The 27,747-nt window shown below is 38.8% G+C and overlaps 1 protein-coding gene across 2 annotated transcripts in view; it reads left to right on the forward strand.

Annotated features, from left to right (window-relative positions):
- Positions 1-1,113: 1,113 nt before the first annotated feature.
- RHOBTB1 (Rho related BTB domain containing 1) overlaps positions 1,114-27,747 on the forward strand; it is a 33,208-nt gene continuing 6,574 nt past the window's right edge. Inside the window, exons 1-6 of one of the 2 annotated variants that reach the window (XM_053450143.1) lie at positions 1,114-1,173; positions 9,589-9,676; positions 20,801-21,002; positions 21,907-22,010; positions 24,916-25,101; positions 25,482-26,443. In XM_053450143.1, the coding sequence (XP_053306118.1) occupies positions 20,811-21,002; positions 21,907-22,010; positions 24,916-25,101; positions 25,482-26,443 (1,444 nt within the window). In that variant the 5' untranslated portion in view covers positions 1,114-1,173; positions 9,589-9,676; positions 20,801-20,810. Of the gene's footprint in view, positions 1,174-9,588; positions 9,677-15,461; positions 15,983-20,799; positions 21,003-21,906; positions 22,011-24,915; positions 25,102-25,481; positions 26,444-27,747 lie in introns of those variants that run through there. The other variant, XM_053450144.1, reaches the window with a different exon arrangement.

The raw sequence follows: 27,747 nt of genomic DNA on the forward strand, positions 1-27,747 counted from the left end.
CCTGTGATCTAGACACGCCTTTGCCCCACACTTACATTGTCCTTATCAGGGTGTGAAAGAGATAATCCAAGGGACTGGGTGAGACATAACATTTTTGCTTTTTCCACTAAGCTATAAATATGTACATGACACTTTACAAGGTTATGGCACAAAAGTGATAATAAAGTATAGTATAGTAAGTACACAGTGTTTATAATGCAGAGCTGGGTGGTAAAGAATAAAAGTTTCATAGACAAGCCCAGCAGCATAAAAATGGGAGAGCCAGGCAAGACAATATGGGCCTGAGCTAGAATGGATCCGAAGCCTGGCTAAGGGCAGTTAATGAGCAAGGGAGGAGGCGAAGCATCGAGCACCTTCTGGCTTTGGGTCCTTGCACTCATCCAAAGGATGCTCGGGAGAACTCTGAATATCTAGATGGTGAGACTTGCTCCGTTCATACCTCACCATGTCCAGCAGGTTTATATCTAATAACTAGTGAACACATAGATTACCAATATCTAGAGCAGACATTATCCTGAAGTATGGCTAGGCAACATTTTATTTTTTTCACATGTTCTTCAACACATGTTATTCAACACGAGGATAGTAATCAATGTTGTTATTGTCTTATTTTATATCACCAGTAAAATGAGAAACCACAATGGGTCCTTTGTGTTGTTGTTGTGGCAACTCCCACTTAAATATATGTTAAGCTTTGTTTTAACCCTTTTAGTAGCGGGTACCTTGTCCTGTTACTGTGATTAAACATAAAAATATATCAAATTATATTTTCTTATGTTTTAAATGAAAACATTTCCCATTATTTGGGCATTTCTTTTTTTGGTTTTCTATACCCCCTGCCCTTGAAAATGCTCCACCATACTATTTTGTCACATCCAATAACTTACTTTGACTTCTGATTAAGGTAACACAACATGTTTATTATGTAATAGGGAGTTACATGTTTACTGAGATTAAAGTCTATCATAAAACGGATACAGATAAATATGCATTGGTCTGCTATGTGTTTACAAATTATGTTGCAAGAGCCGGTGTGGGAGTGTGTGGCTTATGTGCAGGTGTGGCTTGGAACTGATAAAACTCTGTATAGGTAGTACAGTTGTCAACACAACATCCAGTTGATCTGCCACATTGTTTTGCCTGATCTGATCTCTGTAACTTCTCTACCAGCAGGTATTGTACACTCCGGTCTTACAAACTGTATTACGGAAGGACAAGTTCTTAGTAAGAGTCAAATTAATGTATCCATGTATGCTAACTAGCAGAAGAGAATAGAAGTCATAGTAAAAAAATAAACCCCGGTTTGTTTTTCTTGGTGTTGTGTTAAAGTCTTTATATTTTACTCATGCTGCAGATTTTCATATTCTTCCGTGTATGTAGCTAAGAATTATGCAACACTAATATGCTAAAAGTATTTTTTGCTTTAAATTGCTTTAAATTTTTAATGTAATTTTCATTTTGTGTGTATCTTTTATAGCACTAGGTGTTCATTAATTATATTGTTAATAATAATTACGGTATATAATGATAATAATGTGCTGACCTGGGATGTGGTTGCGTGTGAATAAACTGGGATAGCAGAAACTGTAGAATATGTTTTGAAGAGTTTTAGCGTTGCAAAGATAGAGGTCGAATGAGTATGGAATCTCTGTTTAGCTTCTGATGATCTCAGTAATGAGGTCAGTATAGCATACCTCTCCAGTGTCTTCTGGGACAGTACCAATTTTTCTGGCACTGTCCCGCTGCCCGGCAAACAGCCACACTGTTCTGCTTTTACAGGTGGTGGAGATCATGGGCTCATTGTGGAGACCCTTTGGTTTCCTCTGGCCATCCACTGAGCTCTCAAATCATTGGGGTATGTGCTGGTGGGATTCATGGGCTAGGCAAAGATCTCAATCACATCTTCCATGTGGCCTCTTCACTTCATTACCTCATTAGGGGTAAGATATGTGTCCCTGTCTCTGCCTAAAACCTCATCCCTGCGTGCATATGGTATAATAAAAGTAGGGTTTAATGATAACAGTGTCAAAAATGCCCCAATTAATTTTGTTAGCTGAATCACCACATTTATAATTTTTGTATTAATATTATTTTTTGATAAGTGTGGTACAATGAGTAATACTATAAATCCATATGACTACTACTCGTAATTTGTATGTTTCGGCAATGTAACAAAATACAAATACACCTACTATTTGCTTTCATTTTCCATGTTATGGGAGTGTAGAGCCCAGCCATCATACTGTATACACTTTAACACATATGATAGTTTAGTGGTCCCTTTAAATTTCCAGGTGGTCCCCATTTCAAATGCATGGAGGCATTCTGCAGAATCCCCCTATAAGCATCTGTCCTTTTCCCCACCTCCAGCTATTTGTTTTATTAAAACAACCTGTAGACGATAATTTGTTACTAAGTGAAAGCTGACCGTAGTAAAAGGTTCCAACTCATTGATAATTTTGCTTTAAAGATAAAGCACTTTTTGGGCGCTAGAGGTTCAGCACACATTTTTCACTCTGGGAGGCCAGTCATTGTTTTATAGTTTTTGTTAGAAATACAGCATCCTACCCATTATTACCCCATGAATGCCGATGGGTTTAGAGCAGCGCGGGCATTTGTAACTTTACAAACACCTATCCCTGCATGTTAGCAGGGATCAGACATTTTTTCGTGCGCACTATCCAGCCGATCTCAACCTAGATCAGGTGACAACATGGTGCCACTTCAACTTATTATATTGGTTACCATGCTACCAAGGCAAAAATCTGATTTTTTTAATTGATACTGTCAGAGAAGCTGTGATTTGTAGGGTTTGCCTGGTTATTTGGGGGCTAAAAGGCCACATTTGAGAGGTGTGCATTTTACAATTTAGAAATTTACCGTCTGGTCAGTTCATACATATTTTAAATGCTAGTATTTTAACTTTTCCCATGCCAGGACTTTTGGGAACACACAACACTAATTTTAGCAATTGCTCATAAAAATAAACTTTTAGTTTTCTTTCATTTTTTATATTTTTTACACTTTGATGGAACTGGATGGAACTGATGATGACATCACTGGAGAATTATTTATTACCTTATTTTTATTTTTAACTATATTTATTTATTTATTTTTCTATATTTTATTTATCACATTGTGTTTTATATTGAATTGCATGGTTGGATGCATGGTACCTGGATTCAACCTACAGGACCCTCAGAGTTCTCAGGAGCGTCTGGAGACCATATATTCATACCTGGGAAATCTCCGGGTATGAATCCTCCGGGTCCCAGGAGCGGGGTCTTGACACACCCTGCTCCCCGCACATTTTCCTTTTAAAAGGGGTGGTTCCCGCTGCCGTCAGTGGGAAAGCCCCCGACGTCAGCAGAAACTCCCACTGACATCAGCAGAAACTCCCACTGACATCAGCGGAAACTCCCACTGACATCAGCGGAAACTCCCACTGACATCAGCGGAAACTCCCACTGACGGCAGTGGGCAGTGCTGGCCGCGTCCTGCAAGGGAAGTCTCCGGGCAGCCGGAGCCCAGAAGTTCCCAGGTATGCATATATTGTATATGGCGCATGTGGACGCATGGGGCCCCTGCAGTGGTTTTTGGTGCTGCTGAATGCCGCAACATCAAGGCATTACAGCAACACCATTTAAGTGAAGAAAGTGACCTTTGATCGCTTTCTAAGCTTATTTTATTGTCCATTAACTGACCGTTTCGTCGTTAAAGGGTTAATTGCGCTTGAGATTTTTAGCACCGCAATATGACCTTTTGTTTACGTGTTTCCTTGCTACACATTCACATTAAATTTAATGAAGCAGGCATGACAAACTAACTGCCGTGTCCGATTAACATTTGTTAGTCATAGTTTCTACCCCCTCCCTTAACAATGTTCATCACATCCGGTCTTACCAGACATGCTATTTAAATACCATAATATAATTACTATCATAATAGGGATTCTAGAGCAATATATAGATTAGTGGGTTATTCATTTGCTTACATCACCTAATATGTGGTTCAGATTAGCCCCAAATTACATGCTCTCCTATAATGCAACATAATTATAGTACGCATATGTAGACAAAGTTAACACAAGCTTGTATTGTTTGTTATTTATTAAGCATATTATTAAATGCTATGAGTAGACTCTGTTAAAATGCGGTGCCAGAGCACAAAGCTTCCAATGACTGACAATCAGGCCATGGGTGACTTCATGAGCAACAATAACCAAAGAGAGCAAATGAGGACACCAGTGCCAATATCAAGAAAACGCAGGGACTTTTAGCAAAGTGTCCTGCATAAAGCCTACTGCTGAAAAAATAGAGATGTGCAAAAGAATAAATAAATAAGGAAAGAGAAAAAAGAGACAACAATAATTTAGCGTGTAAAACACATGGGATACGTAATATGTTTATAACCCAATCACAAATTAGGAGTAATATGAATTCCCATAGATAGATCTTTAACAATCTTTTCATTTTAATACCAAATCTGTTAAAACAGAAAAAAAGCAAACCAATTGTACAGTAACCAAAATCGAAGGCGTAAAGAAGAATGCAGATACAATCACAAGCGGTCTTAAAACAGAAGCCAAAGTGCATATAAATAAGGAGATAAAACTCTATTTGCAAGTAGAAAATCTCAGGTGTCAACGCATTTCACCAGGACCAGCATGTCTTCTTCAGGAGAGATCTGAATTCAAATATAAATATACAAATGCATACAAAAGAGGTCTACTATTTCAGTCATGTTCCAGCATTTAAATAATCACATGTGGGAGTTAGCCCGCCCCTTCACTACACTATGATTTTGACTCATTGGTCCATGTGGTAGGGGGACACCACTATTCAGCCAATCAGCGACTAGTGTTTGTCCCGTGTTCCTCACAAGCAGGAAGTGTTGTAAGCCACTCAGCAAGGTAACAGGAGAGGTAAAGTTGATGATGTTCAGTGATTTCATTAGCTTTACAGTTATATTGACTCTAATTTGCCCATTAATTGTTCTGTAGAGTTTAATAGATGAACAAAATAAAACACATATGGCTAGCACTCAAAGGAATACACAGAAATCAAAAATATAAAGCAAAGTACTTACTTGAAATGTTCACAAAATAAATATTCTAAATAAATAGATAAATAATAAACTTGGACTGAGTAGCTCCGCCGTAGAAATCTTCCTTGCTGTGACTTCTCAGTTGCTCTAGGGTTAATCCTCTGTAATCCCCCCCAAGCATTAGTCGAAATTTAGTGTGGGGGTAAAACAGAACTCTGTTTATTGAAGACAGCACAGATATATATATATCAAAACATGATAGGATTAGGGGTTTAATCCCATCAACTACCAGACAGCCCGGCATCACCATACAGTTCTATGGCCAGCAATGCCCATCCGAGAAAGGGTGATCACGAGGGAGGAGCGTCAATCTGGGGGTACCAATTAATTCTCTTAATTCAAGTCATCTGCCCTTTGGGTATATTGTCAAGGCAGTTAGAGTGATAACAACTGGGGAAATTAATGTAACTATTACCAACTGTTGGTTTGTAGAAGGTGCAGGAATACATATAAGCCCCTTCAGTGTATAATGTTAAATCCAAGAATTATATAGTGGATCTCTGAATATTTGGAGTAAATTTTAATCTGCATGTATTATCATTCATATAGGATATTAAATATTTAAATCTTACTTCACGCCCTTACCAAAACATCACCAAGCACTATTTTGGGTAAGAGACCCTATCGTGCTAATTATAGGTCTGCCTTTGGGTTTATCTATGTTTTATGTATTTTAAGTAAAAAGTGAAATTATGGTAGATGAGAGATGCAGATGATGAGGAAACGAAGAGATGTATGGTGGTGCTGAGCTGTTAAGTCCTCTGTAGGTCAGGGTTTTGAGTTTGTGTTAAATTGTTATTCCTCTTTGTGTTACATGTTTTTTCAAATTCCTGTGTCAATAAGACTTCTAGATGGTTACCTTTGTCCCATAGGGAGACAAAGTAGAAGGAGGTTTTTGATTGATATGTAAATATTTTCTTTCCCCCGATGTGTGGTATAATTTCCATGTTTTATAATAGAAAAAGAATCTCAGAGAAATTTATGAGCATCCATAAACAGAAAGAAACTTTAAGGCCTAATAATAAGACTGGATTCAAGAAAGTACGGGTAATTTGACCTGATTTAATTCTACCCATTCTAGGTCTGGGAATTGTTTCCCATTTGTTGGATTTCTCTTTATTTGTGGGCTTGTCTAAAAAACTCCATGGTTTGTTTTCCCACCATAGTTTGAGGAATAGGGTCTTCTCTCTTTGGGAAGCCCTTCTACTGTTACCGGATCCTCTATTGTATTGTACTGTTTATTAAAACCTCTAGAGTGAGATAAATCACTCATTCTATTAACAGTGTCTGGTTTATGGTTATAATGCAAATTCTTATCACTCCTTGTACTGTTATCATAATGAGAATTTGCATTATCTCTTGGATAGTTTATAATAATTATTTATATTATCTTGTGAATACCCCTTATATTTTTTCACATTTTCCATAAGAGTCTCTTCTGTGCTGGCTTATTCCCTCATTTGGCTTACAGAGTTTTTTTCTAAACGTATCCTCTCTCCTATATGTGGAGGGTTTTGTTGTATTATAAACATCTTTATTATTATAATCATCTTTATCTCCTTGTAGTTTTTTTAAATTGTTTTACTCTATTTTTGACACTAAGTGATTACGTATCTAGTTTAATCCTTAATTCATCTTCAATCTGATTAGACTGTCTCTATCTCATCTAGATTAGCTTGTTCATAGTTTACAATTAACTGCGTAAATTCCATACATCGGTTCTCCACAATCTCATTCCTTTTTTCCATTTTATCTTTATTACGAGAAGCCAGTGGTTTTTGTATCCTTAAGCCTCTAGAAACAATTTAAAGTTTCAGATACTGCTCAAGGGATGCAATTTTCCACCATTGTTTTATTTTTTATTTTTTTTAATTCCTAAAGTAAAGTAAACTATTAGGTAAATAATTAACCTGAATATGAGCAATGAAGCCTATTGCTGTCAATGAGTGATTGGGCCTAATGACACAAGATATTTACAATTATTGCTCATGGAAAATGGAGGATCTTGAGCTGGCCAGTAGTAACGCCATTCTCTGCAAAGGTTTTTAGTCAAGGAAGTGCCCCATCAATTAGTATTTATTCATAATGCATAATGTAAGGCAGAATATTTGTCATTGATATATTACACAATAGATCCCATGTATTAGGAGAAAGGAAGAAAGGAAGAAAGAAAGAAAGAAAGAAAGAAAGAAAGAGAAAGAAAGAAAGAAAGAAAGAAAGAAGGAAAGAAAGAAAGAAAGAAAGAAAGAAAGAAAGAAAGAAAGAAAGAAAGAAATTTAAGTCCAAATTGGGAAACCTTTGTTGGGGTTAAGGCTGAAGGTAGAGAGTGGTGGGGCTGCAAGCAGGAAGCAGTGGTACTGTAGATAGGGTGCAGAAGGGTTGGAGGCAGGAGGACCAGGACCTCCTGCCCACTTTGCCACCTTGCTAAGATCAGCTGCAGAGCATCATGAGGAGGCCACATGAGGATTGCTATAGAGGTCTGTACAGCAACAATACACACCACCAGATATTTTACACTCCCTGTGACGGTCATGGAGACCACAGGATCCTCCACACCAGTCCATTACATTAAATGGCACACGCGTATACGTATCGCTTCAGCCCTTCCTAGAAAATCGTCTACTTTTCAACATATTGTCAGCTTAAATTTTAGTTTTATTGTTAACTCCAGTTTACTTTGAGAACCTAAATTATTATTACAGTTACATTATTGACTACAGTAAAGTTAATGCTGCACAAGAAGTGCTAATACTAATGGCCAAACATTGAGATGGGCAGATGTATCAAATGTCATTATGCAGACTAGGAGTTTATATAGCGTACATCCTGCTTTAGCTCTTAATTCTTGGCAAGCCATGCGAGCCAAAAGCTTTTAAGACATAGCTTAACTTCACTGCTTTTCTAATACGGCGTTATGTTAATTTCCCAAATTCTGGATGATTTGCTAAATACTGCAACATTTTGTTTTCCGTCTCTTGTATTGTATCTGTATTAAGCAAAACTGATTTAGTATGAAACCAAAATAACAAACACCATTTATAAGGGTGAGATCATAAGATTTGTGCTTACAAGAGGAATTGTCTCATTCTTCAGAGAACTTCGTGGTAAATCCCTCTCAATCATTTTGTTTATTTTTAATCATGTCAGGTAAACACACATTTTAAGAACTATATAAAAGCTCCAGAACTTAATATAATTTATGAGAGAATAAGATGTGCAGGACATATATAGAAACACAATGAGAAGCTGAGATATGTGTTTCATATTGCTTACAGAGAAAAAAAAACTGCTAACAACGTCTAATCTGTGAGAAACACAATCTTGCAAGTTCCATTGTACAGTTCTTGAGGTTGGTTTATCAATTTAATAATCAATATAATTGTAAAAACAACTTTTTACTCCTGCTGTCAGCATTCTTAATAGACGTTAACTTAATTGTAGCGATGAACAGAAACATAATTACTATTTGCATACAAATTACTATATGGAAACCAGAACAGAGTTAGCTTAGAATATAGGGAATAGAGTAAATCCAAGGTATAATTGTTATAAGTATATTATATCAGACTTTGTCTTTATTCTGATTGAGATAAAGACTGCAGACTGAAACTTACCGTGTCAGCAGCTACGTTCTTTTTCTAAAGGAAGCAGATAACGTTTTTGGAGAGGTTTTTTATTTTGTTTTAATATCAGCTTCAATTAAACGCCTTAATAGCATCCTAGTATTAAACGTATCAGAATGTAAAATTATTCATGGAATGTATTTACTGACAATGGATTGCAGTACTTACGCTGTTAAAAAACACACAATATGCTTCTTGTTCACTTATTCAGCAGTATGGGCCTTTTAGTACACAGTAGGCAGATATTGCCTGTCCCAGCTGAGTTTGCACACATGCTCACTGCCAGCCAGGTTCAGCGCTCCAAACAGTCTATTGAGAACGTGCAAATAACATAGAAAGTGACGGCAGATAAGAACCATTCGGCCCATCTAGCCTGCCTGACATGCCCGTCAGTGGATGCTTCAAGCAGCCAAAACCAGGGGTGAGCCTAGGCTTAGTGGCCCCTAGGTGCAGTAAAACACACGCTCACACTAACATGCAAACCTGTACCATATGTTTACACATAAATACACACATTATACCCTCACATCCCTTGTACCACTCAACCCTGACACCATGTGCTGACACACTTAGGCCTTATTTATCAGGGCTTCTGTGTGCCGCACATCCACAGCACATGCCTTTGGCCCCCTGGCCAAAACTGGAGCCAAACATGGACAGCAGAGGTCCTTTTTGGGGAGGGTCAGGAAAAGAATGCATATTAAAGTGCTTACATAATGTTTCTCGCGTAGATTTTGCAAGTATAATTCCTTTTCAGTATCAGATTTCCGGCTATTATTTTTCTTTTTTGCCGACATTACTTTCTCTGATATCCTTTGAATACCTAAAATATTATTCTGATTTTCTTGTGTTGTTACAGCTGCAGAGAAGAAAACTGTAGAAAAAGCATCAATCCACATTGTTTCACAACTTTCTTCAAGATGGAAACCATTTTTTTCTCCGCTGAGGTAAATACATATTTATATCGGATGCTTTCAAAGATAAAAAATAGAAGTGGAATTATTGAGCAATGATTGATTTTGTATTCTGGAAACCAAATCTGCGTCATCAAGTTACCCTCTTCAAGATTTTACACTGGGTGCAAACATATTGGCCTTATTTGTGCTGAGAAAGTATAAACGCTAGAACCTATTAACCCAATAAGTGGCGTGAAGCACCCTGATAGTGGGGAAAGCTGATTCTACCATGTAAAGAGGAATTAAAATAGTGAGCAGATACATTCTTCATTACCAACCCCGGTAAGTTCCTCCTAAAATGAGCCACCTGATTTCACCCCAGATAGCCAGAGAATATAAAAATAAGCATTTCTCGCCGCAAGAGTTCCTGCTTTGTGAGCAGAACCAGAAGTCTCTGTGTATCTAAACAAATACATTTTCTGAGAATTCTTATTGCATTGTGAAAAAGGTTGTGGCGCCTCTCCATAAGGCTAAACCTTTTTTTTTACTGTTTAATGCATCTTTAAGGTTATATAACCAAGAAAATGAGGCTAGTAACTATTTTATGATGCATTACATAATGCACATAATGTTGCATAATTAAGCAGGACATGATGATTTTCTATTCTTCAGTGGATATGAACATAAAATTACAGAAAATATTGCAAACCAGATCTTTTCTGCTCTGAGGTTTTCAAATTAATCATCTGATGATCTCCAAGTTAATTCTAATTCCTGGGAAAATCATTATAATGGTTTAATTTGTGGCCTATTTAGTTAATTTTATATGCTAATATTTTTTACTCTCTGAGAACTCTTCTTTCATGGCCATGATCTGACTTATACCCTATATTAATACCTACCACTTAACCAGACTGTTCTGAAGGCCCTTTAAATGCCCAAACCATAGTTACTGTCTTTGTTACAAAATCAAAGTAGAATATCTAGATAGCTCTTTTATAAAGTACAGCAGACACTTAATGTTAATATATTAGTAGAAAACTTGGAGGGGCGCATGTTCCAGACATCACGTGACCTGGTGTAAAAGCATAGGAAATGCTGAAAAAAATTTTTTAGGGTCTCCTATTCTTTATTCACATACAGATTTTTTTTAAACAAAAAGAGTATTTTGTTTTAAATTACCCCTTCCCACAAACTCTCTGATGATAATGATGTTGTAGAGAAATTGCATCTATGAATATCCTTGCCTATTGCCAATCATAACATGTAAAATCAGTAGGAGTGAAATATCAAAAGTCAGTTTTTATCCCAACTCACTCATCCGTGAGAATATTAACTGATTACTTCTTTGATCTTTTCACACAGCTCTGTCATGTTAAGAAGTTCTAGACTTAATCTCTTTATTCTGTCAATGGCAGAGATGAGTCTTTGTCTTGAAACTATGCCTAATTAGTCTTGGCACTGCTGTCCTTGTGTAACCTCTAGGAAACACGGTTGATTTGTTGTTGTAACAAGGCTGGTACAGAGTTGTAGCTAGGCTGGTAGGTGGAAAACTTATAATACCTTTCTAAAAACACTCTAAAAGTCAGAAAAATAATATTGGCCATAAAATATTATTTTTCAACTCCTTGACATGTAAACAGAAGAAAGGAAAACCACAGCTGCAAAGAATGGAGATTTCTATCATTCTCAAAATTCACCTATAAAGAAGTCAGCAAAAAATGCAAAAAAAAATGTTTACATGCCTGTATAGGATCCTCAGCAAACAATGTCTGTTAAAGTACCTTGTAAGTACTTTAATATCCATTCACTAAAGCTAAAATAAAAACAAATGACTTCAGGAGAAGTTTCAGCTCCAGAGCTGCAATGTAACGCCTCTGCTGTGGTCCGACCTTTCAGGCCACTGGTTGGCGGAAAAGTGATCTCCTGCATTTCAGTGGGAGCGTTTTCTGCTCATGCGCACAGGGGTTCACATTAGACACCCTGGGAAACTGGCCAGGCCAGTACTGGAGCTGACTGGTGGTAAGTATATCATGTAGTGGGAGTTCAGCTGAACACACCTCCTAAAAGCCGATGGGTGGGCGTTGGGGTAATTGCATATGGGGGATTCTGCAAGATTCGTCCATCCATTTGCACCATGAAAATCTAAAGGGACGATTCAGGTATTATGTGCTTTAAAGTGTCTATGATGGCATGAAAACATGAGATTATGTGAAAAAATGACAAAAAAATCTATCAAATTGTGTCAAAATATGATATATTTCACTTATTTTTGCCAGTGTTACAAAATGTTCTAAATGATGAACAGGAAAAACCTCATATATGTGACAATGCATGTGTAAAAAATGTTCACTTTGTCAGCAAAAATATTTTATTGTTGTCAATGATGGAAGCATAACAAGAAACGGAAATGCCTCTATACATTCTACTTACAACAGGAATGTGCAGATACTCACACAACCTGCACTGTAAATAGCTATGTGAAGTGGACTCTCTAATTCCATAGTTTATCACTGTGTGGTACTCTACTGTTAATGAATACAGCTTTCCCGTGCTGTTTGTAATCACACGTACATGAATTTAGCAGCCCTCCCTAAAAAGAACCGAAACTTTGAAAACAGTTTGAATCTTTTGGCACAGATCTCTATTAACTGCTCCCTGATGGCACTATTTAAGTTTACAATGAGAAGAAGGTTCTTCGGGGGTGAAGGAAGGGATAGCTTGGCTTATTTTGGCAAACGTCTCTGTTTATTGCTTCTTGTACGGCTCAGACTAAGCGCAGTGCACGAGGGTATTATGTAATACAAAAATTGCAAGCAAGCAAAGTATCGTTAAATAGTCACCCATCAAGAGGCGTCTCCACGCACTGCCAAATAGCCACAATTAATAATCAAGGTCAACCAGTCCATAAGGCCAAACCAACCAGCTACAGGTAGAGCCTGGGGGTGGCCATGCCTCCATGCTTGAAGCTTTGATAAATTACCTAGTTACACCAAGTACAACAGATGTCCATGTACTCATGCTGAGGTCTTTTCTTTTAAATATAAGGTGTATCTACATTTTTGCATTCAAACCTTAACTTATTTGTTTTTAGAAATCAAATTATTTAAATGCCCAACTGGGGAATGCTTATGGACACTGTGTAAAAAAGGTTACATTCTGCATTAATCGGCATCCTTAAAGTAAAAAAAAATCTTAGGAACTTTATTTATGACTTAGAACGCTATATATATGTATGCATGAGAATATATATATATTAAAAAAAATTAAAATAAGTCGTACAAGCCAAAACATTGAATCCCGACAAGCCCTGACATGTTTTCATATACTTCTTTCCTTCATGGTGGAAGCTGATGTGCATCACTTATGTACTTTCCATGAGACAACGTCAGCCACTAATCCTTGTATCAGTCCAATGTTCTGATGAGTGACATATGTACTGTAGGTGTTTGGAAAGTCAGCTGAAAAAAAATACGTATTTGTCCTTTTTAAGGTGGAAAAAGCAATAGATTTGTGATTTTATGGCTAATAACAAACCATACAAAAACATCAGCAATTATTTGTTGAGTGATTGGCTTGTCACGTGGTATTCCTGTTATGTTCACCTTGATATGACCTGTGGCAGTCCTATCAACTACCTGAGTTTATGTAAACTGAGAGTCCGAACGTGCCTGAGTCCGTGTCACCAACTGAAACCAAGGATCACCTGTCAAATGTCACAGATCAGATTACCCCATTGTGTAAATATGTCCACTATTCTTCTAACTCCAATGGTTATCATTATATACAACATAGGTTTTTTTCTAGTATTTAAAATTATTTTAGGGACAGCACAATGAACCCTAACATTGTATATACATTTAAACACAGTCCACATAGTGTATTGTAGTTATATTAATGCAGGGATCTGGGATCTGTTTTCCTGCTGCCATAAATTCCTTACAGTTGTATGTACAGCTAAATATCCAGTTGACCTCCATGAAAATGCTGTGCCATAAAAAGTGATACAATGACAGAAAAGAGAAGTCATATAATTTATCAGCGGCAAATCTAAGAAACAAAAAATGTACAGTATACAATGTTATTTTTTTTCTATCATGATTATTCAGCACTCAATGACAGCCACGCTCAGCAACATATTCTGGAATAGGCCACCTAGGCCAGTAGGTCCAGAAGGGCGGCAGTCTTCTTTCACAAAGCTGGGGGCTGACCTTCTTCTTGGGTGATCAGGTCCCCCTGGTGCACCGCTAATCAATGTGTCGGTTATAAGGGAGATCTCAGATCTCCTCAACCAGCGGAGTCTCTGTAGATACTTTACAAGGTGCTGTGCCCAGTGCTCTGCAGTAATGAGGGCATTCGTGGAATGGGGTGAACTGGGGGTGTTATCCCAGAGCAGGCCTAGGGCAGCACCCAAGATAAATAAGCTCTGGCTATGCTCCTACTTCCTGTCTAATCTCCTACTTCCTGGCTATGCCCTCCCATGCCTTTTTCAGTTCCAAAATGTGCTAAACACCTAAATTTCAGAATCCCGAAACTAATTTAAATATAAAATAACATACTAAAGGAATATTATAACTCACACAAGAATGATCAATTTGCATATATTTTCAGTAGGCGGACGTAGTTTCCCTTAACATGTGCTTCTAAGAGCACTTCCTGTTATAAAATGAGACGAAACCGGAAGATTTGAGGAAGAAACAGTTCTTCCCTAACACTGTATACTAATATGGCACCAATTGCTCTGTAATGACAGGCAGTTCCCAAGATGATGACACTGCCTTTCAATAAATGGATGATTCAGTTCCCCTGCATTGTAAGAGGATCCAGCACACCCACTTCGTGATACCTTTGTCACACCCCAGGCTTGGTGATGAGCCAGACGTGACATACGTGTTTTCTCCAACTTACATCAGAATGAACAACCGGAATTAACTAATTATTACCAATTAAATAGATATTTATAGATTTTTTTTAAATCTGAGGTGCCAATGTGCTCAGTTGAAATATTAAAAAATTGTCTTGTTGCTCTCTCTATGCTGGTGTACCGGGTAGGTATCTTTTCTAACTACCCTACAAAGTAGCGTAATGCATAGCAGGCATGGACATATGCATATATTTCGTATTGGATAAAGTGATACAGCATAATTTAAAAAAATAAATAAATTAAATGCATCATCCCACCAAAATAAAATATATGCATAAAGATAGATATAAAAAGATATATAAATAGATAACTATATACATAGAGATAAATATAAATTCATATATATATATATATATAGTTGTAAAATATCTGATGTACATTGGGGTATATTATGTGATATTATCTGTGAAATGATGTGATTTTATCTTTTATTTATATAGCATTAACATTTTACACAGAACTTCTTACAATGCAGACATTCAAAGGGTCTGACAAAACTAGAAATAAGATGACGTTATTCCAGGTAAATATAGGCACACGCTGTATTGCAAAAGTTTAATATTAGTTATTATTTTATATATTGCTATCATATTCCACAGTGCTGTACAATGAGAATTTATTTACTTGAGAAATAAATATTTTTTAGCCTGAGGGGGAGTATGACGAAATATATGTGTAAATGTGAAAAACTGCGAAAGTTGGTGTCACTCTTTTCCATTAGCAGCACAGCCTGGGGCCTTGGGCCTATTGTCCTATATGGAGCACAGAGAACTGCACGTACACTAACACTTCACCCTCTGTGACAGGGATGGCGGGAGCGCGCACCCATAACAATAACACATCACCGTCTGTGACAGGGATGGCCGGAGCGCGCACCCATAACAGTAACTGAGCCGACCCAATGGCGCAGTGATCGCGAGCACTGACAGAGCCTGAGGGCGGGGTTAGAACGCTGATGGAGCCTGGGGACTTGGGGCGGGAGGGCGCACCAACTAAGTGTTCTGTTTAGTGCGTGTGCGCGTCCCCGTCTGTCGAACGTCCCCTTGTTTTTCATGAATGAAATCCAATCGGGCAGATATAAATAGCACGGAAAGCTGCTGACGTCACGGAGCGCGCTGGCCGCAGCTGGAGGTTGGGGTTTGCAACTTGCTGCGCCTTCCGATTCACAATTTTGAGTGCCTGAGAGGGGCGGGGATAATAAAAAAGGGTGGAAAAAAAAGAAAGGAAAAAAAAAGAGGGTGGAGATGCCGAGAAGGGTAGAAATCGGCCCCCGGAGATGAATAGGGCTAGGAACCGCACATCACGGAGAGAGGAGACAATGGGATCGCGATATGGTGATCTGCGAACTTACTGTAGCACTTAACCTACTGCCATTGGAGAACAATAGCAAGCTGGGCACTCGGGTATAACGGAGGATCCGGGAGATCCACACGGGGTGCGTATGCCTGAATGCATTCATTTATTATTATTTATATATATATTTATGTATATATATATTTATTATTATTATTATTTTGATTGTAGAGGATATATTCGCTCATCGGAACGTTTACTCGGGTGGCTGCGTTTGATTACCATATGTCGGTGTACACGCATGTAACTGTCATTCCCAGTTTCCCGTGTAAATATTATCATCCGTCCCCTGCAGCCGCTTTACATGCATGCCCACAGTGACACGCAGGCTGCGATAATGCGCTCTTTAGGTGAATATTTAATGGCAGCGAGCTGGTAATCGTTTGATGGTCGGCAAGTTGAAATAACGGGAGTAAAGAGACGGAGAGAGGCGTTATCTGAGCTGCCAGGAAATAAAGCAGATCAAGGCGGATGTAACGAGGCTTTGTGTTCCCTTTTTGTTAGTGTCCGCTTTAATGAGCCTCTTGTGTGGACGGAATGCAGGGGGCCGCCCGGGGCCGGCGGAGCCGTGGGTGTTGTGGAGCCGGCTGGGCGCTGCGCACAAAGGTCCGGCCAGCGGGGCTGCCGGGTCAGCGGAGTCTGTTGTGTGTTGCTGTGACAACAGCTGTAGGCAGCCATGAGGGGGCTTGGAGAACATAAACATGCCATATGATCGCTTATAAATAGTAGGGTGATATTTGGCGAGTACTAAAAATAACGGCATGTGATGGCTGTGTGCCGCACGGCGTCTGGAATCCTACATTTAATGGTTATTTCTTTTAAGCGACGAGTTGAACTTGCACCGGTACTTGCTTCGCTGAATATTTCTATTTAGTTATCTTTCATTTAGTCTCATCACACTCAGCCAACCTATAAGCTCTGATCCAAGCACTGGCCCAGATGGGGCCCTGTAAGGTTCCTGCTTGGTACCTCCTTATTAACTGGCTTTTGGATGCTTTCCTTTTGAGTCCCAGAAAGTGGAGTGTTGAATTCTGAGAGGCTGATAGTTAAGTGGAACGGCCTTCTAGCAGAGGTGGTAGATGTTAACACAGCAAGCGAATTTAAACACACATGGGGTAGGCATATGGTTCTCCTGAGTCTAAAACAAGACCAAAGGCTGATTAAGATCTGAGTCCGGCCGAATGGTTCTGATCTGCCTTTGGATTCTGTGTTTCTGCAACATACAGTATTCTGTTTCAGCATCCTTCTAGGATGTCCTAATTCCAGAGGGGGACGTGGCGAACATGTAATAACCACCGATACTTAACGAGGCGGATACTCCTGAAATATGATGTAATAATGTGTTTACTGCCGTATTCAAGCAGCCATTATGTACATTTCCTCATCAATCTTAAGGACAGGTTTTAAGTCCTGAGGGGTGATGAATACACGGACGCCTGCATGCGCGGACTATTAGTCACATGCGAGTCACAGCTGGTGTATGTCCAGTGGCTGGTTCCTGGGAGGTAATGGAGCCCACGTGTCTATTGTCTTGTAATGTTCCTGAACAGATACATCATGCGAGGGCTCGGACTCCACTCACAATGCAGTCAAAGCAACAAACCGTGAGTGTGAGTGCGAGTGTCCGGTGCTCCAGCTCATCAACCTCTCCGAGCCGGCCCAGTGAGTGTCTCAAGGAGACAGGATCCTTGGCCCAGGATAAAGCATGATTTAATCAATACATTGAAAGATCTTTTTACTGATTTAACTACATTATTCCCTGGGCTGGCGCTTACTAATTCGCTCTTATGTGTGAATCACAAAATGTATATTATATGGCATTGAGGAATACTAAATGGGCCAATTCTAACTTTCCCCACCATGAAGGGTTCTGGCACAAAGTTTGAACGTGTTCTTATTACCATGGCAACCAACTGAATGTTACTGCTGATTGGACCAATCCACTGGTTTCTATGGTGATAGCAACAGTTATGAACTTTGTACCAGAATCACTATATATGTGTGTGTGTGTGTGTGTGTGTGTGTGTGTGTGTATATATATATATATATATACACATATACATATACATTGAATCTACATATATTGTAATGAAGAAAATGTGGACATTCCCAATTTCCTTGCTGTACCGAAACAATAGCTTACATCGTGATAATTTCCTGTTTTTATTCTTTTTAATAAAAAATCTTCCTATGGAATAATGAGGTTACTCTGTATGGAAATTAGTCTTCGCTTTGGTCATGAAACCATCTGTTGCTTAACCTAATCAAGTTTGCCGAAGGGTTATTGCAAAGCAAGCACACAGAATGAGCGATGCAGTCCGTATGCACTTGGTATAGTAATAAGAATTAGTTTGTGGATGGTTTGGAAGGCATCTCCTTTACATAGACCCGGTAAACAGGCGTATGGGTATAAATGGAGTAGCCGGGTATAAATGGAGTAGCCGGGTATAAATGGAGTAGCCTTGGATTTGTCTTCTGCCCTTCATCAGCTGACAGTTTGAGACTTTTAAAGGCTGTTAGATACTCAAAGCCAAGACGCCTATTAATTTTTCCCGCTGCCAGATCTTTGACAAGTACAGCCTGGTAGTATGTAGACCCACTCAGTTTAATACAATTTAGCGTATGAATTTTACATGCTGCGGGGCCACAACACCTCTAGTGCAAGCATACAGAATTTACAGGTGTATAGTGTACCATGACTGATGATATCTTGTAACTGAAGTATAATAGATTGTAAACTTAGCTTCAAGACTATCTAGTTTGCTTTCCCGTGCATATCCCGAAGAGGAGACCTAGATAGCCCTGAAAGCTTACAATCTAGTATACTTTTATTTAGCCAATAATGGTGTCATCTTCACCGGATTTGCTCTTTTTCTTTCTACATCAATATTAGCTGAACCTGATCTCGGTAACTCATACCGTCCCCCATTTATGCCACAAATTGCCAAACCAGAGCTAACAGGATATCTATTCTATACAGGCAAGAAATACAGAAGCTACTAGAAGTATATTACAAGCAACTAATCCTGAAGCCATGTCACTTCTATTACCTATATGTTCTTCCTCTGTAATGAGTTACACTGCACCAATCGGGGAAATAATCGTTTCATTACAAACGGTCACTGCAGCCTTTTTTTGTGTGGAAGTATTAAGAAAATATCTGCACTACTTTCCAAGGTTAGATAGCCGTGTAACGTATTGATTACGGAATAATTGGACCCCGAGCGGTTGAATCAAACAGCGATAAATTCATCAGGTCGGAGGTCTCCTGCGGAGTGTAAACGGTCTCGATGGTTTTCTCTTTTCATCTGACTTGTATTGATCACTGTAGCTCAAAGCCTGTCTGCTCCCACGGTTGTGGCTATCATGTTTTCCGATGACGGCTCAGTATTATGATGTCATTGCGAAACTAAAGGAAAATAGCTAGAAGACTTTTCTGCTACCTTGAAAATAACATTTTAAAATCGTAGCCCTATTGACACAAATATGCCCTAAAGTGAAAGGCACGTATGCTTTGTGAATATAGATGCCATGTGTTTTCCCGGGGCACTGTCGAGATAAAGGCTTGTGTATTACTCAATGGGAATTTTTTTGTGAATAAGAATTTACATATGATACATTTTTCTATGCAAGTGTGAAAAAAATGATGGAATGTAGGAATACTTTCAAAAATAGACATGTTACTCGTTTTATTTTTAAAAATGTGAACAGAAGAAAAATCTAAACCAAATCAATATTTGGTGTAACCGGCCTTTGCCTTCAAAACGGCATCAGTTCTTCTAGGTACGCTTGCCCCTTTAGAATCCATCAGTGTTGCTTCGCTTTCTGAGTAGAGTTCTCACCGATTTGGTATTTTTGGAATTTAGAATTAAATATTCAATAATAATAGTAATAATGCCATGGAAGTAATAACCGGGTTGGTATTAGTTTTCTGGAACCCCGCGGTCTTCATAGCTCTATATGTTTTTGGGAGATTGAGCGCTTCTGTGTCTAGTAACTAAGGAGAGAGCCAGGTATCATATGGTGAAGCCCAGCTAAGAGTGATTCCTGGGGACTCGTTGGACATATAGACCAGGGGTGTCCAACCTGTAGCCCTCCAGCTGCTAAAGGACTACATCTCCCATAATGCTCCTTCAGCTTAGTGGCTGGCAGAGGAGTATGGGAGATGTAGTCCTGCAGCAGGTTGGACATCCTTGATCTAGGCTGAGCTTGCTTTCTAGAAATGGACCTCCTCTCCAAATGACTCTGTAGTATTTAGCATTACTTTAACGAGCTCCGAGAATAAATGGCAGGTTTAGAAAGCAGAAAAGCTGAAGTGGTGTAAAGACTGATTTCCTCTGAGAATACAAGGTGAAAATGAATGGTATAATTACTGCACTGCAGTACAACAAAAAAACTACGGTGTGCCTCAAGTTAAAATTGTTTCCATGTGTGTTGATCAAAGTTAATATTTAATACAAACAACACCATAAAATATGTATCTCATGTTTTTTTGTTTTTGGTAAAAAGTAAATGAGGAGTGAAAAGAAATGTACTTTAAACAGCAGAGAGCAGGATCTTGCCGGACGGCTTGGGGTGAAACCTGCAGATGTTCCTTGCCCCCCGTCTCGTGGTACAGACAATGGTTAATAAAATTGTAAGCTTATTCCAGAAGCTCTGCTAGATTCCAGATATACCTTAAGCAGACTGGTTTTTGTTTGGGGAAAACAAGAGGGTTATCCTGTGTTTACTCCATCCAAGTGTGATCGGTCAAAACAAGAGTTCACGGTTAAGGGAGTTTCAGTAGCTATAAAAGTGTGCGCCTGTTCTTTAGTTCTTATCCTGTGGCTGAGTCTTCACAGTGGAAGGTTCTTGCTGTGTTCCAGGATTATAACGCCATTGATCTGGTCTCTCCTCAGGTCTGCACCAATGGACACTGATATGGATTACGAAAGGCCCAATGTGGAGACAATAAAATGCGTGGTGGTGGGAGACAATGCAGTAGGCAAGACACGGCTTATATGCGCAAGAGCATGTAACACCACCTTAACTCAATACCAGCTCCTGGCCACCCATGTACCGACCGTGTGGGCCATTGACCAGTATCGTGTCTGCCAAGAAGTAAGTTAAGAACCGAATCCTTGTGATATTTACAGCATGTTCTAGCATTTCTTCTAGTTCATTCTCCACTATGATGTTTGCAGTGGCCATGCTTCTAAAGATGGCAATTCTTTGTATGGAGCAAACTTCATGCAAACTAGTGTTCCTATTAGCTTCCCTGTAAAAATACACCATCTCTTTGCTAGGAATACAAATATATATATTAATATTAAGTACATTTTTCTCAGAGGTCTCTTTAACAAATTATTACCCTCAATGTGTTCATTGACTGCTCAACATTGTATCGCACATCAGCCAGTTAAGAAAGAAAAAAGTATAGTTAACACAACCCGAAGTTGTAATTGTTATAATTGAGTATGTTGAAAAGTAGTTTTCAGATTAGAAATTGACGGCAACGTGCCGACCTACAATGCATATCTAACTCGTTACTCTTCAAGAGTCTTATTTTCCTGCTCAATAGAATGTCTTTGAATATTCCCAGAGAAGCGGATTAAAGATCTACCTTTAATCAATGAGGAGGCTTTGATGTTAGTTGATGTTGCTGGTGAAATATAGGCACCAACCAGAATTATTTAACAGTTAACATTATTTAACAGTGTAATATTCTTAACAAAAACAAAATCAGGGCTCCATGGAGTGTTGGAAATAATAATAATAATAATAATATATATATATATATATATATATATATATATATATATAATTTATTTATTTATTTTAAATTAAAAAAATACAAGACATGGCTTACTGTCTGTTTTATAACTCAAGGCTACTTCATAATAGGAGTCTACAATCCTGTACATCCAAAGACAACTTGCCAAGTAGAGAAAAACTAAACCGGAGAGTAGAAAACGCATGTGTGTCAATGCTGCGGTTTTGATCTTTTTCTATTTATGGCATCTAGGTCCTTGAACGCTCCCGGGATGTCGTGGATGAAGTGAGTGTCTCTCTCAGGCTGTGGGACACTTTCGGCGACCATCACAAGGACAGACGCTTTGCCTATGGAAGGTAGGGGGGAAAAAAATATAACGTTTTGTCTAGCACAGCACAATGTACCAAGCCCTGCGAATATCTGTACAGACAAAGAACAGTGAGTTTTCCAACGATTAATGGCACACTGTATTAAAAGCACAGGCTCGTATTCTGTTTCACGCAGTCTGCATATCTCATCCATAGAGCTAACTTTGCAAAGCAATGAGCATTGACCTTCTGTGCTACATCTGCACTTTCAAGAAGAGTCCTGCTGTCAGTGGCAGTAAAAATGTATGTGTGTGTATGTATGTGTACATACATGCATACATACATACATGCATGTATACATATACATACATGTGCATCCTGTCCATTTACTTTCTTCACATGGTGTATATTCTGTCTGCTAGCTTCACAAACGAGGAAATATGTGTTATGGGCCCCACGTGAGATAGGCTACCTTTTGCTAAACCATTAAATCTAGCAATAAGCAGACACATGCATCACAGGGGTTTATTCACTAAAGTTGTATGTCTCTGATCACAGTTTAGTTAATAAACCCCAGGAGCACATGAAGGATGGGTTTGTAAATGTTGTATTTTAGCTAATCCAGGATCCTGAAAAACAGCCATTAACCATTTTGGTGCTGTTGATGCTCTTTTTTTGCAACTAGCAGTGACAGGTTTGTGTTTTTTGTTTGTTTGTATTGCTGGTTGGGTTGCTTTGGTATAGTTTGGCCACAAACATGGACAAGAATGTGATACAGCGAATGCCTCAGTAACTGTTACTATGTTACACGGCCGTATCTCCTTTCCGGCTGTAAATCTTCCAGCCTTGTGTGGGGTGTAATTTCTAAGAACGCAATCTGGTTCTTAGTTTAAAAAACAAAAGGCTCCAGTTTTGCCTCTTTTAAAGCCGCAGATACACTAATCCAATGTGTGAAGGCGGCTGTTACAACGGCTAAGATTTTTTTTTAGGTGCTTCTTAAAAACTAGAGGTCTTGCGTCATTAAACGCACAGCGCCCTGAAATCTGCTTACACAATTACGTTACAGTGAACTCGTAAACTCTTGGATGCCTGAGGCTAAGCGTGAACACAACTTTCTAGAAACTTATTGTGCATGCGTTCTAGAATGCAAATTCCTCGTTTGACACCAACTGCAGGTTATGAATGATAGAATAGTCTTTAGTTACTGACTCACCTGAGCCCAAGCAGGCATCTTTAAAATGATATGGTGATAATGACATCATAAAATACAAGAAATATTGCATACAAACAAACAGGTATCAACCTCCCCCTGAAAATAGGTACAAAAATAAATTATAGTCAACAATGTGTGTCCAGGTGTGAGAACGTCTGGTGCCTCATGACCCGCATTATCTCTGTAACCTTTACTCTTTGGTGGTAGGCCCACTTTTAGGCTTACATAGTTTGATGTGAGGACTCATGGTCACAGTGCAAATTCCATGTACACAAAGAGCTGATATTCTTACAAATTATCAGAATATTGTGTAACTAATGTCAGTGTGACACAAAAAACCTTCCTGTACATAAACTTGGCATTGTGGTCACCATGTGGCTAGGGAAAAATGCTAAAGATTAAAAAAAAAAAGCATATAAGGCAAAGAAAAGTGCTCCTCACCACCTGTTTCTGGACCTTAGTTGGTCTTCCCATATGGGCTTTGTCTTGTGCTAGAAGTCCTGCGTGTAAACTGTTTACAGGAGCTTGTCCTCATTCAGGGTTACTTTCCTCGAAAGGCACGTCAACTCAAAGACCTAATTACTTAAGTGTTTACTTAGGATTAAATATTGGCTGGAACATATGTGCAGGAACAGCAAGGTCCGTAAGTCTTAGTCAACACCGGCCTTCTATGTTAAGTCAATATGCCCTTGTATAAATTAAGCACATGGCATTGTGACTCTTCATATGATCTTGTCTTCATGCAGTGAATGCCTTACAAGGCAAACGTTATACCTGGGCTTGTGTCGGGTGTAGTAAACTTGGCTCTGTAACGAGTGCCACATTTCATGCCAGGTTTCCCAATGTAGTTTGTGACCAATGGAGAACTGGCAGAAAATCCTACAAGCGGACAGTTGATACCGAGCAAACAAGTCTGTTTTGCATATCCTGTATCTTATAGTGCTGTAAATTTTATATATATGAAATATAACTCAATCATCAAAAATTGAAGCAGTCACAAGACGTTCCACAAATAGATTCCTGGTAAGTAAGTCCTGTGACTGCTCCAGTTTATTTTGAGTTTTATTACTAGTCATTTGACTTGCATCAGGGTATTTTGGACATACAAACCATTCATTTGCCGGTAGTTAGTATATGTGTGTTGTTCTTGTATTTTTTTCCCCAATAATTTCATGAAATAAATATTACAACAGTAGCACCCTTTGTAGATTTCTTTTGGTTAAATAAATGTGCATATCTAGAAGTGTTATCTAGAAGTGATACATTTTTGATCATAAAAGCTGCCATGAAGTCTTTCAATGACCTGGAAAATTTCCTGTTTATGGGGAGAAACCAGCAGTGCTTGTTATTAGCATATTATTTTTAGAAACTGTTTAGTAATGATATTCCCGCAGTCCTAGAGAAAACTAGAAAAATAGCAAATAAACAAAACTGGCGTTGCCAGTCCTAGATTAGATCATGATTTAATGCCAAGCAGTGCATTGTGTATATATATATATATATATATATATATATAATCAGTCTTCAAAACTAGTTAAAAATGTATTTTTAGCCTGTAAATGGTGTGTTTAATGGAAAATCACATAGCACGCAAAGGTTTAGGTGTCTTAAGCCAACCTGATTGCTATTGACTATTATTGATGGCATGCAGTCATTTACACAGCCATTGGCCTTTGAGCATGTGGTATTTGTACTTTTTTGCTGAACTTGTCTGAAACCAATCGTTGATGTGCTTTTCAGGTCCGATGTGGTGGTACTGTGCTTCTCAATTGCAAATCCCAACTCGTTAAACCACGTGAAAACCATGTGGGCGCAAGAAATCAAGCACTTCTGTCCTCGGACCCCTGTGATCCTTGTTGGCTGCCAGCTAGACCTGCGTTATGCCGATCTGGAGGCTGTGAATAGAGCACGGAGACCATTAGCCAGGTATGCATTGCGACACTGGGTCTACGTTTTGTCTCAATTTAAGGGGCTAGCAGCAATGACATGCTTAGTAAACAAAGCCATGTTTAATAAACAAAGAAGAACAGATTGCCAACACTGAAATCCAAACCTGCAAAAATATACATTAAATAAACATGAGGCTTTAGTGCTGTATTTTGAACAAAACACACAAGTTCACCAGCCACGTCAACATTACAAGTTACAAGTTACATAGCTAACATATAATGGCTGGACTACCAGACCGAACACTCGTTATGACGCAAAACCCTCTGTATAGCTTAGCAGCGAACAGCACCATTATTTATGTGTCCTTTTGTAACTATTTGTATTCATTTAACATATATATTTGTTTTCTGTCTTAGGCCAATAAAAAGAGGGGACATATTACCGCCAGAAAGGGGAAGGGAAGTTGCTAAAGAGCTCGGGATTCCATATTATGAAACTAGTGTGTTCGATCAGTTCGGTATCAAGGATGTATTTGATAACGCAATCAGGGCAGCGTTGATTTCCCGACGGCACCTCCAGTTTTGGAAATCCCATCTAAAGAAAGTGCAGAAGCCGTTACTGCAAGCGCCCTTCTTACCCCCGAAAGCACCACCTCCTGTCATTAAGATACCAGAACCCGGTGCGGCCAGTATGAATGATGCTGGCGATTTGTTGGACAATCCTTTGTGCGCAGATGTATTGTTTGTTCTACGGGACCAAAAACAGATCTTTGCTCATAAAATTTACCTTGCTACCTCCTCTTCAAAATTTTATGATCTTTTTTTAATGGAACACGAAGAGTGTCTAAATCTTGTTGATAGGTGTTCAAAGAAAGAAAAGCCCACCAAGGACTTGCTCATGAGGACACTAAGCCTCGATACTGATGAGGACACCGATGTAGCTTCCTTGAAACCCTCCAATGCCTCGCTCCGGATATCAAGGAGCGATGACACTTTGTTAACCAGTGACTTTGAGGAGGAGGATTGTATTCGCCTTTCCTCATGGAGTAAGGGTTTCCTGAGTATGCACCAAGAAGTCATGGTGAACCCTATCTCAAACAGGACTTGTACAGTGACTGTAGTACGGATGGATTCCTCCATACAGTATGGGCCTTTTAAAACAGTTTTACGGTTTCTTTACACGGGACAGCTAGATGAAAACGAGAAGGGTTTGATGAGAGTGGCTCAGATTGCAGAAATACTAGAAGTCTTTGACCTACGGATGATGGTGGAAAATATAACCAATAAAGAAGCCTTTATGAATCAGGAGATCACAAAAGCATTTCATGTTAGGAAAGCCAACAGAATAAAAGAATGTCTTTCCAAAGCAACCTTCTCTGGTGAGTATCTTCCATAAGTGTGCAATCTGTTGTCTTCAATATTATTACCCCTACACGGGCTTTTTGGTAATGAACCAACCAGTCAAAGGTAAAATCCTTCTTGAGCAACCATTGAAATGGGTTTGCCTCTGTGTTGGATGTTGATTATCTACAATAATTCTTCTAAACCTATCTTCCATGATGGGAGTAACACTTATTGTATCGGAGAAATAAATCTGCCAAGACCATGGTATATCTGGACTAAAAATGTCAAAAAAGGAAACACCAGTGTGGGCCACCATTTTGCTTAGAGCAATTCATGGATCCCCTGATTCCTCACCTGTCTCCATAGACCTTTGTTGCCCCATTATCCTGGAGATTTGCATACATACATGACCACTGTGAAAAATATTTTTTAATATGTTGCTCATTAACGGGGTAAAATTATTCTATACACTCTTACTGCTTGCAGTAGACAAACCAATTAAATATTGCATCTGATGCCCATTTTAATACCCAGAATGAGCTAATATTATTCCTTGTTGAAGGAATATGTACATAGATATTGTTGAGAGGTTATTTAAAGTGTATTTGGTTCAGTAACCCATCTCAAGAATACTCAGCCAAGTACTAATGTGTTTATTGGGCACAGTAACCCTTTCCATTCATATACATGTTAGTATCAGGCATTTTAGGTTTTTTACATGACCGGGAGCCCATAGGGCATACATCTGCTTCTTCTATACATGCAATGTAATCCAGCCCAGACTGAAACTTATGCATAAAAAAAATGGATACCTTAACAAAAACCACGTGAAATTTTGTTTGTTGTTATCCTGGTACACAAACATCTAGGACACTTTCCTTTATGGATTTTATAGGGACGCCAATTACTCTGGGTTTTACGTATTTATATTTTGCCTTTAAACAGTTTATTCTGTAATACTAAATTGTTATTTTAATGTCTGGATGTTGAATACTAGGTTCAAATATTGTTACAAAAAAGAATTCAATGTTTATAAGAACAGCGAATTTGCCATATGACGACCGTGCCAGATACCGACAACAGCTCCATAGTAACCATTCGATCATGAGACTCGCGTGCACCCACCAGAAGCCAGGGAACCGTGCCAAAAAGGAACTTTAGTTCCGTGACATTATTTTAGACAAATATCTACAGGTGGTTTTCTAATAACAATAGTGAGCCGCATTTTCATTTTTGTTGCCCCTCGGCTAAATGACGTTACGTAACACAGAGAAACTAAAGAGAAACTCCTCGGGGAGTGGGGGAAGGGGAATACGGAATAATACTGATACAGAGTATC

Source organism: Spea bombifrons, chromosome 11 (genome assembly GCF_027358695.1).
Source record: "Spea bombifrons isolate aSpeBom1 chromosome 11, aSpeBom1.2.pri, whole genome shotgun sequence".
In the NCBI taxonomy this organism is placed as follows: domain Eukaryota; kingdom Metazoa; phylum Chordata; class Amphibia; order Anura; family Pelobatidae; genus Spea; species Spea bombifrons.